Genomic DNA, 14,798 nt, shown 5'->3' on the forward strand with positions numbered 1-14,798 from the left:
ACATGGAAGGCTTGATGGTGGAGAGGGATTGTTGATATCAAGAGGATCTCTCTTCATTCATGTCTCCCTTTAGGCCTAGATTGTGGCATTTAGCCAGATCCCGGTGTCCAGGACAGTTTGAAGTGATAGTTCTCTAAGCTACACCTAGGAAAGCATTATCCCCCCAGCACTTAATGGGAATGCACCACTCTACTCCTCCCTGCCCCCACTTTGGGGTGATTTCTGTCCACGGGGCTATGTAGTGCACTGTAGTATGCTCCCCTGAATGCAGAAACTGCAGCTGTTCCTGGGCCTTTAACAGGGTGGGAAAGAAGGAGGGAAGACTCCTTGCACCCTTTCCATCCTGTAGACCCGTGAGAATGCCAGTCTGACTCTTTCTGGCCAGTTCATTCAGTGATAACACGGTCATTGTCACAGCATCTTGAACGCTTGCCTGTGTTCTTGATGATATCTTAAATTATTAAAGCAGGAAGAATTTTAAAAATAAAATGCACTTTGGGCCATTTGTGCTATATATTTAATTTCTGAATTGCACTCCACTTGAGTGATGCAACTAGACGACTTAGTTCCATTTTTTATTCTAGTTTGTTTCAATGTAGTTTGCTTTACGTTGTAGTTTTACACTTTATTTCCAGCCAGTTTCATTCTCTGTTTTTCATGCACTAGTCCAATTCTGCAATGGGAGAAATGTCTGAATCCAAACAAATACCTGTTTGTACTGTGATTAAAAGGAAATCATGGAAATATTTCTATTGACCTTTGGTTTATCCACATCTGATTTTTACAACATCTACATTTTAGGCCTACTTTTTGAGTAGCAGGAGTTTGCTTTTGACACTGTATTAAATGAAACAGGCAAGACTCACAGGAACAGCTAAATATACTCTCCATCAGGATATCTTTTATGTAAAATTACTTTGTTTCTCTACCACACAAAGAACTCAAATTAAAGTGAGTCACAGCACGCAGGGCTAAGTAAGTTCTACCTGCTGCTCTTGACTTTCTTAAAGCTAACAGCACCAGCCTCTCTCCCTGCCGCATAGCTACCCTCTCCTCTGGCAGACTTCCTTAATGCCTTTCAGACAAGTTTATAGGGATTGCTGCTGGAAAGCATCAAGACCATTTATCTATATGTCTATCTACTTTCCTTTCTAATACTTCCAGCACTTTCATCACAATCTACTAACAGGAAAAAAGTTCAGCAAACATGCAGCTTTCTCCTTAGCCAAAAGTTTTATATGTATTATGGACTGCGTGATAGATTAAATATAACTCCCTTGTGTTCGTTTTGGTTTAAAGACTTTTCCCTTCTCTAAATGTACCCCACACACCTTCTCACGCATACCCCATCACTCTTCATCTTCACACAACACCTCTGGCTCCATGTTCATTCCAGGATCCATGTGAAAATTCCCTAATGGAATATTGGCTCCATCGAAAGCAATGGCAAAACTCCACTGGAGTTTTCAACAGCCAGGATTTCACCCCTTCTTTTTAAAGCTCTCAGCAAGTTTGCTCCAGTATAGCTAGATTCTCTTACCTCCGCTCCTTCTGCTCATCAAGCACCTGCCACCTTTCCATCCCTCTACAGAACCTTGCCATGGTTGGCAAGAGCCTTCTCCCCTGCAGCTTGTGCCACCTGGATCAGCCTTCCTATATTTCTCCTCCTCATGAGATCTCTGTTCCTTTAATTGCACCTGCAAACATCTCTCTTATTCATTGCCTATATCCCTTAATTTGACATTCTCTCTCATACATTTTTGAACTGTGTAGCTGTTATATTGAACTCTAAAGCACATTTATTTTGTTTTCGGGGTTTTTTAAAATTTCGTTTATTTAGACTTTTATAAAATAAAAATCATCTTCCCAAAATCTCAAGACCCCTTTACATCCACTAAAAATTCCAATAAAAATGCCAGCTAGTTTTCATCCCAAATGGAAGGGGCTATAGGGAGGTATTAAATGGGAGGAATCTTAGATACACACTTAATGCTTTTGCGCTAGTTCAACCACATGTAATGGGCTTCCTGCAGGACTCACTGGGTTAAATTCTCTGCCCTATATTATGCAGGAAGTCTGACTAAATTTACCATAATGATTCTTTCTGGACTTAAAAAAAAAAAAAAACTATGGGTGACATCGTAGCCACCATGAAGTCAGTGGGAGTTTTGTCATTCACTTCAGTGGAGTCAGGATTTTAGCCTATGAATCTGTTAAACTGAAAGGAGAAAAAGGTCTCGTCTCCACTCCAACAACTGATCCCAGCCAGAAGATACACCTCAAATCCACCCCCACTCCCAGCCTCAGCATAACATTCTAGGCACAGTGAACAATCAGTCACACATTCCAGAATATACAGAGGGTGACACAGTGCCAACACAAGCACGAACACATTTCCCAGACTGCAACCATCTCCACCAATCTACCCCCCTCAGAAAAAGCCTGGGGATGAAATATACCAGGGAGCGAAGGCCACTACAAGGCCCTCCTGTACCTCCTAAGCCCTGCATTGTGGGCTTTGCTGGATGAATGATCAACTGTACACTCTACCTGCCTTGGAAGAGCGCTCCACGTTCGCGCTGCATGAGAGGCCACACTTGAGGCAGGGTGAAGGCAGACAAGGGAAGGGGTTGCAGAAAATGCATTGTGGATGTGGCTGCTATTCCAGCTTGTAGGTTGGAATGGCAGTCATAGGGTGCACAGCAGTTCTGCACCCTGGCTCTGGGCTGGATTTCACTTCCCCCATTGCTCCACACAAGGCCAGATCCAACTCCTATTAAAAGCAATGGCAATCTTTGACTTTAAAAGGGAACTGGTTCAGCTTCCTGGTGCCCAAATACTAGGGCTTTATGTGGGCACAGTGTCTTTCTCCTAGGTGAACGGATAGGCTTTGCAGCGTGCCCTGAATGTCAATAAATCTGAGTTTTGCACTCGGATACAGTTGTACGTACAGTTGTTTTGCACTCGGATACAGTTAATGAAGTTGTATGGACTATGGGCTTGAACCAGTGTCCACTCAGATTGATAGCAAAACTCCCATTGATCTCAGTGGTGCAGGATCAGGATCCATACCCTTCCCAATCACATAAAATATTCTGAAACCCTATTATACTGTATGTACATGTATTTCCTTATGTGCCATTTGGCCAGATACATGGATATAAATCCAGAGTGATTAAATCAACAGGACTACTCTGGAATGACATCTATGTAAATGAGAGAAGAATCTGATCATTGTTTTTCACTTTTGTGTTGCCAAAGGGCAGCTGGCCAGCAAAGCTGTAGATAAAAATTGGGAGTATCAGTTTAACTGACACATACCCCCTCGTTTTAGGAGACGTCTTTGAGGCTAGGACTCCAGACTTGTCAGACCCTTGTTGGGTGCAGCATCAGGCCACCCCTGATGTCTTCATTCTTCTCCCCCTACCTGCCATACAAATGGGCAAGGAAAGCACGTTCTTAGCGGCAAACCTGGCACCCGAAAGGCGAGGGCTTGGCATAATGTAGGCAGCAGGCTAACAAACTGCAGCCTCTACAAGGAGAAAGCAAACAATGAAATAAAAGGAATGCTGATTGTCACCACACAATGCTGCCTCGCTGCTCCTAATGTTAGGGGAGACAAAGAGTAGCCCTCTGGAAACATATGCAGGAAAACAGCAGGCTGTCAAAGTGTCGTTTCTGCTCTGTGCCCCAGAAAGTTTGGTGTATTAAATAAAAGCCCAGCTGGTACGAGAGTAAGACAGGTGTACAGCTCCGGCTCTGACTTACCTTCACGAAGAGCTCAATGTCAGGGTCTTTTCCTTCCCCATTAGCAGGAACAGAGTCTGTCATTTTTCACCCCCCCACAAAGCCAGCGGCTGTTCTCTTTCTACTACGAGGCAAGAGACGGTTTCAGTTAACAGCAGCTAGGTTTCCTCCCAGGAACAGCTCCCACAAAGCTTTTAAAACATCTCTTTTCTAAGGCTGGAACGCCCCCCAGGTGAAGAAAATAAGTTTCTGCATTAAAAACTAAATAAAGCTGGCAGAGAGAGAGAGCCACTGTTATCACAGTTCTTTGGAGCAACAAGTGCTGCTGCGCGGTGTTGTGGTGTAGTATCCTCATCTGTCAGAGCTGCAGCTCACGCTGCCAGCCCAAAATAGCCCAGAGCAGGAGAGAGGGTGGGGCTAACTCACAGGGGAGGAGACAGCTGCTGGTACCTAGACCCTTGTCTGAGCCTTTGAGCGAAGGGTTTCATTCTTCTCTTAAGCATCTCTCTTTTTGTGTCTCAGTTTCTCTGTCTCTCATCTCCTAGCTGAGAGCATCAGTGAAAGGGGGAGAACAGGAAAGCTTCACAGCAGACTGATTTCATTGTCTTCCAATGAAAAAGTGAGAGTCTCTTGCTCCTTATCCGAATCGAGCGTCTGACCTCTTTGAAGTTCCTGGTCTTTTTCAGTGGGGAAAAGGGTACGAGAAAAGGGCCTGATTGTGTACTGCTTTATCCCTTGTGCAGCCATTGTTACACCTGCTCAGAGTGAGCATACACTGCTACGCAGAGTAGTAGTGTTTTACACTTGCTTTGTACAACTGTAAATGACTATGTAAGGTACAAAGTGGTGGAGAATCAGACACTAAAGAGTGTGGCTGGGGGAGTGAGACTCCCATGGTGCTGCAGCACTTTCTAGAAGTGAAAGCAGAGTAGAGGGACCATGGTTAAGTAGAATAGCGAGCCCTGCTGAGCACATCTACTCAGCATGGAAGTAACAAACACTGACTGCAGTGGGAGTTCCTTCTGCAAGGGCTGCATCAGGGGCTTGGAGTGAACAGTTGTCTTTCCTTGCTTCTTTCTTCCTTCCAAGTTTTATTCCTTTTGAACATCTCTATCATGCTTCCAGTTTCTGCATCCATTTATTCCCTTTGATTTTTTAACCCACAGTATAGGATACATAACAATAAGGAAATCAAACGGAAAGTTTAAAATACTACCCTCAGGCCCAATGTCTCAAAACAATTCAAGCCTGCAGGGTTCACACCCTCAAAAGAGAAGGCCTCTTTCCCACTGCAGTCCTCTCTGTCTTTGCTGCTGTGATGCTAAGATAGCAGCAGATCTCTTGCATTCAGCCGACTGTTGGCAATTCACTGACAGCAAGCTGAGCCACCTCTGAGCATTCATATCAACAGACTGACAAAAAGCAATTTCACTTTCCATTCTAATATGTATCTGCCCCTTCAGCTACTCTTCTGACATGATCAAACACTAATCTTTTATGAAGGTGTTCCTGGTGATGTGGGTTCATGATAATCTTTAATTCCTTTCAATGACCCCTGGGTGTTAACTCTAACAGAATTACATATTACTACCCCGGTGCGTTCAAATTTATAATTTTTGGTGGGTAGGGGGATCCAGGTGCATTAACTACATAACTTTTACATTGCAATTATTTTCAGGCATGCAGTCAAATTTTCAGCCACATGAACTAATTGCAATTACATGCATCAAAAAGCATAATCACAGCATAATTATACAATAATTGCAGTATGACAACAATTATAATTATAGATTAAAATTACTGTTTTGTAAAGTGCATCCATAAATAATATATTCTCATTTACACAATTATAACCTGTTACTACTTCTGCAAAGTTTGCCTCTCTAAGTACTTCAAATAATGATTTAATTTTCCCCTTAATGAGATGGCTATTGAAAACAGGAGATGGTGGCTGTGATGCTGGCAGACCAGGTGCCAGCTCATGCCAAGGCTCCAGGCCTCACTGAACACTGACAAATGCATAGCTGAAAACCAGTGTGCCTTGCCTGTATGGTAGTATTGTCAAGATAGATATTAGAGATGTAAGAATGAGTTTGGTGTTTAGACATTATGAATAGGATATAGGAATAGGAATAGGCTTGTAGGATGCTGTATGTATTAGTCTAACTTATCTGTACCCCATGTTATAAAGCATTAACAAATGTTTGCATTGTAAACCTTTGTAGCTATATAACTCATCAAACAGGAAAGAAACCTTCTCTAATGCAAATGTTGGCTTCCTGCAGAAGATGTTAGGTCCTGTCCAACAAGAAGGCCTTTGAAACCAAATGAGCCACTGTGAGACATCAAAAGAATGAAGACTTTGTTAACTGAACTCCTTGCCCATGAACTCATCCCATCAGCTTGGGCTCTGGGGAGAAGGGAATAAAAATCCCTGATATGGAGAAACTTGGTTCTGTTTGCTGCTTGAACTCTAAAGGGGCAAGAATAATTAAGCATAAGCAAAATAGGTCCAGCTGTTTTGCCTGGGTTAGCCCTAGAGGACATATGGAGTTTGCTTATTATAGAGGTTTCTATTATCTTTTGGAATCTAAGACTGTAATTCATTTGTGAGTTATGTTCATAATTCATATGTTACCTGCTTTAACCATGTAAATAACTCATTTATTTTCTGGTTAATAAATATTTAGTTGTTTTACTACAGGACTGGGTACAAGCATTGTCCTTAGGGAGAGATCTGGGGATGCACTTGACCTGAGGTAAATGACTGGTCCTTTGGGACTGGGAGTAACCTGAATATTGTTGTGATTTTTGATATAAGAGACCATCTGTCAAAGAGGCAGGCTTGCCTAGATGGCAAGATAGACTGGTGTGCCAAAGGGGACCACCTGTGACTACATGGTAAGGCTGTTATAGTGTTTGTCGAGTTCCCACTTGTTGCTTGGCTGGTGAAATCTAATTATAGAACACATACCCATTTTGGGGTTTATGCTCTGCTTCTTCACAGTTTGCCCTGAGGTAGGCACCCATGTACTCCAGACAGTGTGACAGTGGCCACTTTTGAAAGAAGGGAATCTTAACTGTGGGCACTTTTAACTTCACTCTCATTGAGAACAATAGAAAATGCTAGCCATTTTGAAAGAGGGTGGTTCTTTGTGCAGTTCTCTGTAGTAGAATATTTATCCTCAGATCCGGAGAAGGAAAACACTTTCAGTTGCGAAGAATAAGAGGGGTAAGAATTACCATCAATCTTAAAAAAAAAAATTTAAAAAAATCTTCAAATGTAGCCAATATACAAGATTTCAACGCATTTTAACTATATGGGAAGTTTGATGCATCTGCACTATTAAGATAATTTGGAACAAAAATAACACGTTAAATTTCTTAAAAGTCTGTTTTAAGTCAAACTAATTAGCAGATTTACTTACAAATTTTTAGAAAATTCATTCTGTATTCAATGAGTAAATTATGTAATTTTGGGAAGGATATGCTGTATTCTTCCTCCATACCAAAGTGCAAAACTCAATTTTAACTTTCCAAAGTGCATGGGGCACTTTCATAGTAATATAGCACCTTTCATCCAGAGATCTGAAAGTGCTTTGTGACTGACAATAAATGAAGCCTAAGAGCTCTCCTCTGGATTTGGAAAATATTATTTTACCCATTTTCAGATGGTAAAACAGGCAGAGAGAGACTAAGGCCAACATTTATTAACTTTTGGTGACTCAGCTGGACACCCAGAAATGGAACCAACCAAAGTTAGTGAACACTTTTGAAATCTTTAGCTTCGGTGCCTGATTTGCAAAGATGCTGAGCATCAGTCAGCTCCTATGTGCTTCAGTGGATGTTGTGGGTGCTCAGCACCTCTGAAACTCAGGCTAAATGTAATAACTTGCCCAAGGCCACGTAATCAGTCAGCAGCAGAGCTAGAACAAGGACTCATCAACCCTGGTCAAATCAGTAGAATGTGCTCCCCAATTCTATCTGACTACAGTGGCATATATACAATCAGTTTGCAATCTGTATTGCATTTTATTCCAACCGTACCCCTTAATGGAACAATTTCGTGCTGAGCCTCTAAGAGATGGAGCACATAGCCCCCTCTCTTCAGGCTGCAAGTTAACATGCCTTAAACCACCTTTGAACAACAAAGCTAGCTAAGTTATGGCAGCCTGTTCACAGCTGCCACCCAGAATACCACAGTCACAGCCCATTCCTATCACAACGCACCTACTTGCCCCTACCCACTATAGCAGGGCTTGTGGGGGTTCCTTATAAGGCAACATAAGCTGCCTTGTGCAAAACCCATGCCAGTGGCAATTCTCCCCCTGGCTGCTCTGAGGCTCTAATGGCTCTTTTAGATTGCCACAGTGAGAGAAAATCCATCCCCAAATATCTGACAATCAGAAATGCATCTCACAATAAAATCACTACAAAGAAATGCCTTGTGGCAGTTCCAGTCTATCACTGCTAATAAACATCCTTTCAAGTACACGTGGCAAACCATGTGTTACTCAAAAGCCAAGCTCGTTTGGATATGGGACATTTAATTAAATGGCAGTAAACTAAAATATAAACACACCAAGCAGCAGAGTTATCTAAGCTCAGCAATAAAGTGCCTATTGTTGACCAGTTTCTCTCTCCCTAGCGGCTTGATTCTGTGAGATGCTGAGTGCCTCCCGTGAGGTGCTGAATGCCCTCATCTCTCATTAGAGTTAGGGGAATGGACACTCAGTTCCCTACAAGTGGTGCTCAGCTCCATGGAGGATTGAGCCCTCATTCATGTAAACACTATGTTAGCTTTCAAAACGGGCATGAAAGCTTGAACTCAGACAAACATTACAGGAAGCACTGAGTAGGAGGGAAGATATTAAAAGGTACTGTATAGTCTATTTGTGCCATTTTTACTCATTTGTTGTATAAAACTGATGTATCACTTATATCCCGCTGGAACCTTTTCTTGTGTGATGCTGTTACTCCACACAAAGGTTGGTTTTTGTGGTGTAAAATCAATTCTTCCCTCTGTAGATGTATTAAAGATAATCTGATAACTGTTAAATAATTAGCACACTCATTTTACTGCAAAGAAAGAAGTTTTTTAGTTTGGCCTTTTGCTTTCTCTCAAGTCAGAGGTAACAAAGGCTTTGAGTTACACACAAGACCAAGATTAGATACAGATCTATGAAGTCTTCATAAGCCAGGTCATTATAGTTTGAGCCTTACAAAGTATGCAATCACGTGACCCCATTAATAAAACAGGAGGACAACTCCAGAAAGAGAATTGTCACTTATTGTGCTCTGTGCCTGAGCTTTAACATGTTATCAGCTTTCATAGGCCTGATCTAAGCCCCATTTTCCAGCAAAGATGCATTTTGAGAAGGTGAATGGGAGGCCAAGTATAAAGAACAAAACTACAGAGTGAAGCTCTCTCCCAGAATGACAATTGCCTAGAGTGAACTCTGCGAAGACGACATTTTGCTGTGCTGACCTAGGCTTTGTGCCCAGCTAAATATCATTTTGCCCTGTGAGGGTGGGGGACTACAAGATTCATAACCTGGGTTACATCTGAAATTCAGTACAGAACAACATCACCATTGTTCATATTTCAGAGTAGCAGCCGTGTTAGTCTGTATTCGCAAAAAGAAAAGGAGGACTTGTGGCATCTTAGAGACTAACAAATTTATTTGAGCATGAGCTTTCGTGAGCTACAGCTCACTTCATCAGATACGTCCGATGAAGCTCACGAAAGCTTATGCTCAAATAAATGTTAGTCTCCATTATTCATATTGGATCTCATTGCCATTGGAGTCCGATACAAGGGATGAAATCTTGCCTCCCACTGAAGGCAATGTGGGTTTTGCTACTGACTTCATCGGGGCCAGAATTTCATCCAAGAGTTGTCAAAGCTGTCTAGCTACCCAGAAGCGATCGAGCTAACCAGCAACTACCTTACTAGCTAGTGAACACCAGGCATGCTGAGGGCATGATGAAATAAAGAACTACCAGAAAAGAAAAGACCCCCAAGGCCAATTCTCAGTCATCTGTAGATATTTCTAATATGCTTGTGTGCTAGTTACTTAGCAACTTAAAGCATATGGGATGAAGTCCAGAGTTTATTGGGCCAGATTCAAAATGATCCTTACACAGCTGCCCAGGTGGGGGGTGTATAAAGCTTTCCCCATCAGCTTGTGCCACAGGAGGGCCAGATAGAATTACAGCACATGTGCAAAGGGGAGGGGCAGAGAGACTGCTCCTTCCCAATTCCCCTTCAGATTCATGGTGCCCTGAGGTGGGGCAGGGCAAGATGGGGAGACGAAAAGGCAGGACTGTGGCTCTGCCCTCACCCCCACACTCTAGCCAGTACACAGTGAGTAATAATCTGCACCACACCAATGAGTGTAGTACCAGCTGTACAGCCTGTGTGGCTCTGGGCACTCTAGGAGGCATTTTCCATCCCTGAGACATGATGCTGTCCAATACCCCCATTGTGGCAAGCCTCTATACTGCCACTCACTACAGGCTGTATCTAAACTACCCCTGTGGAAGTATATAAACCCCTAGTCACCATGTTATATGTTCTCCATTTTTTCCATATGAGGGTGAGATTCTGTTACCGCCACCAGCTACAGGGTCTGACTCTTTATATCAAGCTGTCAAAGCATATGGTTTTAGCTCTCGAGGTCTCAGAGTCAATCCCAGCTATTGGCCAAGATGGTGGGCATCACATAAGGACCTCAGGATTTGGCCCCATAAGAGTTTTGCCCAGAGTTAGATTGTCTTATAGAAGAATAAAGTTTATATTATATGTGATAGAGTTTGTTTTCACATGAGTGCAGTGTAGGACTTTGCTATAAAATACCTTTAAGATAGGGAAACCTTGAACAAAAATTCACATTGCTGCTTCTTGTATAGTGGAATTCCACTGAGGATCAATTTTGACAAACTTCATATTCAGATTGTTATGTCTGGATGATCACAGCCCTGTGGCACTCAGAAAATATGAAATTGTTTGCTAAGGTTGAAAACGTTAAAGGAAATCAACAAAACTATTCTTCCATCTTATCCTTACATTGATCACCATAGCTGAAGGACAAACCCATCAACAGAAATATACAGGATTAAAAATTTAAACCAAAATTCATTTTTTCAAATAACCCCTTTTAAAAAATATTTCTTTTTAGATTAGGATCTTGGAAAACTTTTGGAGTTTTGTTGTTTGTTTTTTTTTAATCAGACAAACAGGTTTTCTTCAAAAAGAAAAGGAGTACTTGTGGCACCTTAGAGACTAACCAATTTATTTGAGCATGAGCTTTCGTGAGCTACAGCTCACTTCATCGGATGCATACTGTGGAAACTGCAGAAGGTTTTCTTCAGTTAAGAACTGAAAAAGTGATGTTATTTTAAGGAAGAGCTGCAAATGCCTGCATTTTACTTCCATTGCAGCAGGAACAAGTAATATCCACTCACTAAAGTACTCTCTTTCTTGCTTGTGTTCACCAGAGTAGCTTCTAGAGGGCAGTGTTTTCTTCCTTTTATTATCATTACAAAACTGGTATCTCAATTAAAAACCAAGTTGCAGCTAAGAAAACTTTCCAAAAGGAGAAAGGAAATCAAGTGTCAAACTCTATGAATGTTTTAGAAAGTGCTATTGCATCAGTGAAAATATAACATTAAATACATAACATGAATTCAGCTGCTAAAGGGAGGAAACCAGGGGCATATTTTAGTGAGTCAAGTGTACAATTTTATTTCAGCATTAAGCATGAGAAGATGAAAAAAATCCATTCACCTTCGTCTGCTAAATTAATAATCTACAATCTGAATGTTAAGGAGGAATACAATACCAGCCTCGATGTGGTCTTATTCTTAGCCACTTTCATGTATAATTATCAAATACTCCTCTATAGTATAAAGCAGTCAGTTTTCCTCTTGCTGTCACAAAACTAAAATTAAATTATTTAACTTAGTCACAATCAGGGCCAAATTGTCCATTGATGTAACTCCACTGCCTGAGAATTTGGGACATAAAATTTTAAGGTCTTGCCTACTCACAAGATGTACCACTTTAACTATACCAGTATAGTTAAAGCACTACAAGTCCATTCCCCTCCAATGTGGACACAGTTATACTAGTATAAAGGTGCTTTATACTGGGATAACTTATTAATGTATAGGGAGGGGAATGAGCTATACTGGTATAAGGCACTTTTATATTAGTACAACTGCATCCACACCAGGCATTTAGACTGTAACTATAATCTGTTAAAAAAAAAGAAGTCACCCCCCAATCAACATATTTTCCCAGACCAAAACCTTTCTATAGTCATCATGGTATTATTATTTATTAAATATTTGTATTATCATCACGCCCAGAGGCCCCTGGCCATGACTTTCTCTATGCATCAGCTCCAGGGGCCAAAACCTGAGGTTCCAACTCAGTTTGTAGTCAGTCCTCACTCAAGCCAACTCCCATAGATTTGGGATTCTGACACTAAATAGCTGTGTTTAAATAAACTTGTGAAACACCAGATGTGAACATCTTAAATTCTCCCCTTATGCTAATGAAGTTTCACCTCTTCAAAACTTGTGGTATGGCTGGCATCATGTTGGCAATGTCATATACCTTGTATCAATGAATAACATGCAACCTGCTGACCTCAAGCCTTTCAGAGAGCTATCACTCTTCTGAACTCCGTGGAGATCTGCCCTCATTCATATTTAATCCCATTCCTTGATACTTTTGTCCTAAAGTTTCAATAAAGTTTACCAGTGTAAATTAGCTTCTTTTTCTTAGCTAATCATCTCAATCTATTATCAAACAAATGATATGATTGTCTGCAATTCAAAGGTTCTGCATCTTGAAGCATTTCAAGCTGATTTGGCTGTATTTCCTTTGAGTTGTTCCTTGCTTGGTATGTCTTCACTGCAGAGTTAACCTGGGTGATAAGCACCTGGGGCCGAATACCCAGGTTAGCCTACCCTTGGTGTCTGCCACCACACAGCAAGCCATATCTGAGTTTCTGTGTCCTCACTGGTGCTGAACTCACCCATGTGCGTCACTGGGACTTCTGAGGGCAAAGACCATGGTTCTTTGTGTTGTAGTAAGGTGAATTGTTCTGTGATTCTTTCCCAGTGAAATATAGGAGAACTTGTCTGTCCTGGGTACACAGGGGAATTGAAGAAAGGAATTGGAGGACTATCAACATTCAAATGATTTAGCCTGTGTCTTAACTGCATAGTGAGTAAGTTACTAGGCTGAATGAAAGCAGATGCTTATAGCCCCAGACAAGCCAGCTAGCTTGGATTGAAAGCACCACTTAATTCAGCTGAGACAGTTTTGTGTATAGATGGGATTCAGGTTAGGAGCAACACCCAAGTAAAGGCCTGGGTCAACTCTGCAGTGAAGACTTACCCTAAAGGTGAAATTTTATCCTTGTGCAAAGAGCCCAGCACAAGTACTATGCCCCATTTAAAATAAAGGGAAAACTTTTGTGCCAGTTGTCACATGTAATTTTTCCCTTTTCAACTTGAAAATCTTCCACCCCTTCTTCAGAAAGATACTCTGAAGCGCATGCAGGAGATCTCTTGAACAAGGAAGAACACAGGCCACTGGACACTGACTAATGCCTGGCAGCAATTTCATACATTACTGATGTAAGCAGTGTCAGGATGAGCTCCACCCTGACATCTGGTGGTGAGGTGTGGCAAGTTGTGGAAAAGAACTTCAGGGGCCGAGCTCATTTGCATAGGCACACCCACCCCGCCTAGAATGAGGCCAGAGCTGCCCAAATGGTCACTTTGGCTGCTGTGGGATCCCCAGTGTCTCTATTATTGGGGAAGAAAGAATAAATTGTTATTACCCTGATTATGGGAACTGTGCTTGGAACTGTACTTGGCCTTTTGAGGGACTCACCATCAACTAAGTAGCACTCGCTATGCAAGGGTCATGGGTTCCAAAACTCTGTGAATTGACAAAGGTTGGGGAAAAGTATTAATACTTTGTGGTATGGGCCCCTTGGTGAGGGCCTTACATGCTAATTGCACTTCCTCTTCTCTCCACTGTGGAATATCAGAGCTAATTTTGATTTCATTAGGAGTCTAGTTACAGGCTGCTGAGCTCACTTTGGGCTAATGGTGCACCAACACTGAGGCTACCCTACTACAAGCTGAATTCACTAAAGAGCTGAACTGGCTAAGAGCTGAAATCACTGAGCGTTGTGTTAAGTAGTGGCAGAGCCTGAAGATGTATTGTGGAGAAGTTTGTGGGACAGCTGGAGTGCCTTGTGGACAGGCTGGTGGAGCAGTTCATAGGATGGCGGGAGCTGCTGGTGGGATACGGAGCAGTTCGTGGGATGGCAGGAGCTGCTTGTGGGCCGCGGAGCGGAGCTAAGCAAAGCAGTTCATGGGGCGGCTGGTGGAGCGGAGCGGAGCGAAGGCCTATGGAGCTGTGGGGCGGTCAGCTTCAGATCATGTAAGGTGCCTTTTACCCCCGCCCCCATCTCCACCCACGTTGGGAGGTAAAGCTCTGCAGATAAACTTTTGAACTCTGGGGCTGCCCTGACCAGGGACAGAGACTTTTGGGTCACTGGACTTTTGGGACTTTGGGTGATTTGGGGTTGCTGGACTCAAGAACCAAAGGGAAAGGGCATGCCCCAATTTGCTTGGGGTGGGTTTTTTGCTCATGGGTTGTGTTATGAATCCTGTTGGTGGTGTTTCCCCAACATAATGCCACATTGTTTCTCTCTGTTATTAAAAGGCTTTTTGCTACACTCAGACTAGGTGCTTGCGAGAGGGGAACTATTGCCTCTTGGAGGCGCCCAGCCGGGGTGGTTATATTTGTCCCAGGTCACTGGGTGGGGGCTCGAGCTGGTCGCATTGTGTTATTGGAATGGATCCCCTAGATATTGAACCCGGCCCTTGTTGCTGCCAACTCTGACGGGCAGAAGGATAAGCTGATAACAACACTGATAAGCAAGACTTTTATCAAAACGGACAGGCATCTTTCCAATCTCACCATCATTACTCAGAGGTCAGTGATTGACAGGACTCTG

The 14,798-nt window shown here is 42.4% G+C and overlaps 1 protein-coding gene across 8 annotated transcripts in view; it reads right to left on the reverse strand.

Annotated features, from left to right (window-relative positions):
- CLIC5 (chloride intracellular channel 5) overlaps window positions 1-14,798 on the reverse strand; it is a 154,016-nt gene that overhangs the window by 78,688 nt on the left and 60,530 nt on the right. The window contains exon 1 of one of the 8 annotated variants that reach the window (XM_037893933.2): window positions 3,769-4,133. The exons of the other annotated variants lie outside the window; for them this stretch is intronic. Coding sequence (XP_037749861.1) covers window positions 3,769-3,831 — 63 coding nt within the window. The 5' untranslated portion in view covers window positions 3,832-4,133. Of the gene's footprint in view, window positions 1-3,768; window positions 4,134-14,798 lie in introns of those variants that run through there. 8 annotated transcript variants of the gene reach the window in all.

Source organism: Chelonia mydas, chromosome 3 (genome assembly GCF_015237465.2).
Source record: "Chelonia mydas isolate rCheMyd1 chromosome 3, rCheMyd1.pri.v2, whole genome shotgun sequence".
Classification (NCBI taxonomy): domain Eukaryota; kingdom Metazoa; phylum Chordata; order Testudines; family Cheloniidae; genus Chelonia; species Chelonia mydas.